The sequence below is a fragment of the Saccostrea cucullata genome, unplaced genomic scaffold, assembly GCF_032062105.1.
Source record: "Saccostrea cucullata isolate Sc308-1 unplaced genomic scaffold, CSIRO_AGI_Scuc_v1 ctg23432, whole genome shotgun sequence".
NCBI classification, from domain to species: Eukaryota; Metazoa; Mollusca; class Bivalvia; order Ostreida; family Ostreidae; genus Saccostrea; species Saccostrea cuccullata.
Genome location: NW_026932259.1, coordinates 1 through 5,111, shown reverse-complemented (window position 1 = coordinate 5,111; position 5,111 = coordinate 1). Strand labels below are relative to the sequence as shown.

The window sequence follows — 5,111 nt, the reverse complement described above, 5'->3', positions numbered from 1 at the left end:
AGTCAAAAGTCAATATCAATTTGTGCTGATTGCAAGGACAATTATAATGTTGTCCGGTTACGTACAAGAACACGTACGCTGGGTTTTTTTTATGCCCTTTACTCTCCTTTCCCATTCACTTCATGGAATCCAACCATGATGCTAACTAGAGCAATTGTTATATTGAGTACAACACAATAGTGTTAGAAGTGTAACTCATAGTGATGGAGAAAAGTGTAAAATTCAACATTTATTTGTCTTCCCTGGTATTTACAAGCTGGAGAGTAAAATATGGATTGGCCCAAAATCTCTAAGGAGACTGTATGTGTATAGTGGAAATTTGATAACCCTACTCTATCGATTGTATACTAGTTTATTTAATCTATAGTCATCAGTTCCATTTTACATAACAAAAATAGGAAATCAGATCAAAGAAATGCCATCTTTTAACTCAAATGAAAAGTATTTTCATCAATTGAATTTGTTTAAATTTCATTTCTTTTGTAGAAAAGTGGAAGTATACAAACTAACAAAAATGAAGGCTTATACAAAAATAGAATCCATATGTTCTACATTTGTACCAATTTGATTTTAAATCAGATCAACAACTAGACCAAATATAATATGCCATTCAAAACAAGGTCAGCCATAAGAAAGATGAGAGCTAACTGACAAATTACTTCTGTAGTTTTATGCCTTAATAGTAATATAGTGAGATCAATGGTATATATTTGTAACAGTCAACTTGAGGACAGTTCTAGCAAAGTTTTGATACAAAATGCATTTCTCTGCCTAAAAGAATTGAATAATGTCCACCAGATTACACACCCTTTTAAGTGGGTGAAATCACAAACTGGAAGACAAAATCTTATTCAAAACATATAAATGTATTTACATGAAGTACATGCCCACATTTCAGGTTCTTTGGCATTTTTTTTCATAAATTATTTACATCAAATTCATCTAGTAAAAATAATCTAAAAAGTATTTTAATACATAAAAAATATATTTCAGCTCTATTTGGTTTTTGCTTCTTCGATTTTTTGGAATGTTTTACAAATATTCTAAAAAATACATCTCCAATTTAAGAATCCTTATGAAGTTGTGAATTCTATTTTCTGAGGGGGAATAATTTGTTGTGTAGGTTGTAAAGAAATTCCCTGGGCGGTAGATACTGTAGTTGGTAATGCTTGTGTCAAAATGACCTGATTGGATCCCGAGGTAGAAGCAGGTGTGATTTTGGCCATGATAAAGTTCTGATTGGTTCCTGGCACTGAAGAGGGCGTGGATGCAGCCACAAGAGTGGCGCCTGTCGAAGTACTGATGATTGTTGGAAGCGTCATGGTGGCTTGAGAGGTGGGTGTGGTTAACTGATTTGTGGGCGTGGCCATCACTTGAACAGGTGTAATTGGTGGAGAAAGAGGGGAAGACAACTGAGGATTGTAGTTTGATGGAGGATTAATCCTCTTCTGTTTTTGTCTTCTATTACAAAACCACACTCGTACAACCTCTTTTTCCATATTTAGTGTGTCTGCAACAGAAGTGATTTCCTCCGAGGATGGTTTGGGATTCTGTTGAAAGCTTTTTTCCAGGGCCACTCTAATGTTAGTTTCTATACTGGTTCTCTTTTTCCTTCTCCTGGACACAGATTCGGGAGATAGACTATTACCATTGCCACCTGGGCTCCCTCCCACTGGTGTGTTCAGATTAGCACACATCGTGTCCGCATCCTTTAACCACTTTTGTAACAGGGGTTTTAACTTGCACATATTTTTAAAGCTCAGATTTAAAGCTTCAAATCTTGATATTGTTGTCTGGCTGAAATCATTTCCATATAGTTTTCCCATAGCTAAGCCCACATCACCCTGTGTGAAACCTGCAAAGTATGAAAAATTTTAACTTGCATATGTCTTATTTTACAGATTTTCTTAATTATCTGAGTATTTCTTTTAATAAGGAATATACCTAGTTCTATTCTCCTCCTCTTAAAGGTTTTAGCAAACTGCTCAAGTTCTTCTAAGTCAATATTTTCTTCCTTCAATAGAAAAAAAAGTTGAAATTCAATATACAGGTGATTGAATCAATTCACAAAGATAAACTAGGCAGCTAAAACTTGGGGTTATATTTTTCATTGTCTTTAATTTCTATTATGTAGCCTTTCAGGTTACCCCAATAAAAGTTGTTGCAAATAACTTATGAATACTTACTGGTGGTATCTCATCCACAGAGGAATTCATTTCTTCAGGCTGAGTTTTGATGGTAGCATTTGTAGTGGACACAGCTGGTAGAACTATCTGAGAAGAGCTGGAGATCTTGGTCATTGTGTTCTGTACTTTGACAGGGGTTCCACTTTGTTGAACTGGAGTAGATTGGGCAGCAGGGACCTGTATCTAGAAACAAATCATTATCAAGGATTAATTAATATGCACACTGGAATCTAGAGTTAGGAAAAGGTTTTGGTAGGGACAGTAGATCAGTCATGTTCTTGTGAAGATTTTTATTTTTCCTACGTATTTCACAGTAAAACTTTGATTCCCTATTGTGACCCCATCCTAATCAGGGGATCATGATTTTAGCAGTTAAGAATCTACACGTCTAAGGAAGTTTCCAAAAAAAAAATTGAAGTTTTACTGGTCCAGTGGTTCTCAAGAAGAACTTTTTTACTGACCCCATCTTATTTTTAGTCTTTTCTTGATTATCTCACCTTGTAAGGGGGTTTGGTCCTTCACTTTAATAATCTAAACACAACTTTAGTTTACCCAAGGATGCTTTGCACCAACTAAGTTATAATAGATCCAGTGGTTCTTGCAAAGAAGTGGAAAATGTGAAAAATTTACAGACAAATGGACGGCAACTGGGGTTTAGAAAAGCTTACATGAGCTTGAAGCTCTTGTGAGCTCATAACTATAAACATGCCACTACACAATATCCCTTCTGTCGTAAAATGAGACAAAACTGATTGAAAGGTATTGTGACTCATCTGTTTAGTTAACCCTCTTTCGTGTATATAACTGTTATCTAGTTTTCACACATCACAACGCACATGAGCTGAGCAATCTTGTGATTTACACCTTTGTACGTATCATAGATCCTCTTTTACCTACTCCTTGCTATGGATATGTGTACATATAGCTACAGTGCCACCCATTGAAAAAATTGTATATTTATTGCGCACAAAAGGTATGGATTAATTCTTCCAAATTCTTACCTCAATTGCAAAAAAATCAGATTTCAAAAAAATTCCGCACTCTTCTATCAAGTACTTTCGTAGTTGACATCTACACGAAGCGCGTTAGGCCGAATTATCTTACAAACCAAAATGGCAGTTTAAACAGACAAAATTTTCGATGATCTCGAAATCAGGGCCAGGAGGGCTATAAACAACAACTTTAAGGTATGTTTTGTTGTAGATACAGTGAAAGATTATGTTAGGAATACATGATAAGTAATATTTTGATATTATAGTTTTAAAAACATGGAGAAATAAATCGATAAACAGCGCACTTTTTTGTGCGCAATAAATATACAGTTTTTTCAATGGGTGGCACTGTAGCTCTTCGGTCTGTCAAATTATTTTTTCGGAGAACTACAGATCAGCAGCTAGTGTACATAAAGGTTGTTTCAAGAACAGAGTTACCTCTCTTTGCTCTTACCTGAAGTGGTTGTGTGGTTGCATTCTGGAGTTGCTGAAGTTGTTGCAGAACAGCTGCTGTTGGTTGTTGCTGGGCTTGTTGTTGTTGTTGTTGCTGCTGCTGCTGCTGCTGTTGCTGGACTTGCTGTGTCAGTGAAGCCAATGTAGCAGCAGTAAGAACTGGAATTCCCTACCAACAAAATATTAATAAATTTTCAGAACTTACAGTGTATCAGACATCAATGTTTTGTTGACATTGCCACACTGAGATGTCTTTAATAGTGTTGAAATTTCTAGGTTTTTAACTCTGAGCCTTATTTTTGTTGTTGTTGCCCACAAATTTATGTCTTCCACTAAATTTTCAACTACTGTACAGTAAATTACTAAATGTAATACTAAAGAGCACCCAGAGTTTCCATTCAAATATAACGGAGGTAATAAATACTTGTAGACCACCAAAGTTCCCAATCATCATATCATATAGACTTAGGTACTTTGAGCACTGAACTCAAAAATTACCCAAGTCCGTATAAGTATAACGACCAAGTCCATTTTTCGCTTGGAAAATAAGGAAACTGCCCATAAAATATATATAAAGTTATGTTTACAGTTGTCTTCAGTTTCTGATAATGCCAATACCAAAAGTTTATCCTATTCATTTAGCACTCTTCTCCATTATTCTTTTACCATGTATGCTGTACTTTATTAAACTGTGTCTCACCTGGTTTTGAATCAACAGTGGTTGAAGCCCTGTGGTAAGCTGTGCAGGGTTCAGGAATACAATCTGCTGTGTGCCCTGGAGGGCCCCCGCCAGCCCCTGTAGAGTGGTTGTGGCTAGGGGCGAGGCCTGGATCTGTGTGGACTGAGGGGTGGCACTACTGATGGGGGCCTGTTGAGAGACTACAGAGGTGGTGCTAGCAGCAGAACTAACTGCTGGTGAATTGGTAACTTGTTGTTGAATCTGCTGAAAATTGTATGATAGGCAACATGGTCAAAATAATGCAAATTTTGCAGAAAATTCTTAGTTGAAATTTACAATATTACCTAACACAATTAAGGCAATAAACATGATTTCAAGTGGAGATTCCTAAATACCACATACCGTATAAGTGGAAATTCTAGCAAGACGAAAATTTAGCGATTTGTCTTTAAAAATTCGCGTTTTAATTTTAGCGAGATGCAATTTTAGCAATTTTGAAATGTTCACTAAAGAAACTATTTCAAATACAATTCAATTAATTTTAAGCGATATGAAATTTTAGCGATTTCAGCACCCTCACTAATAATGCCAAGATTAAATCCTCGCTAAAAATTCTGCTTATACGGTATATTTACTTCATTTTCAGTGATAATGTAAATAAATGATTCATATTATATAAAATTTCATTAACTTCATTGATCAAGTTCCACTACCTGTTGCAACTGAAGTTGCTGTTGTTGCTGAGTTAGTTGCTGTGTAAGTTGCTGCAGTTGCTGGAGATCTGCAATCTGTATACCAGCA

General features: G+C 35.8%; 1 protein-coding gene across 1 annotated transcript; it reads right to left on the bottom strand.

Annotated features, from left to right (window-relative positions):
* Nucleotides 1-336: 336 nt before the first annotated feature.
* Nucleotides 337-5,107, bottom strand: LOC134234738 (POU domain, class 2, transcription factor 1-like; the record flags this gene model as incomplete). Its single annotated transcript, XM_062716789.1, has 6 exons — nt 337-1,855; nt 1,945-2,014; nt 2,187-2,369; nt 3,633-3,800; nt 4,332-4,574; nt 5,024-5,107. Coding segments are annotated over 6 exons (1,530 nt in total), but the record flags the coding sequence as incomplete, so codon positions are not given.
* Nucleotides 5,108-5,111: the final 4 nt, after the last annotated feature.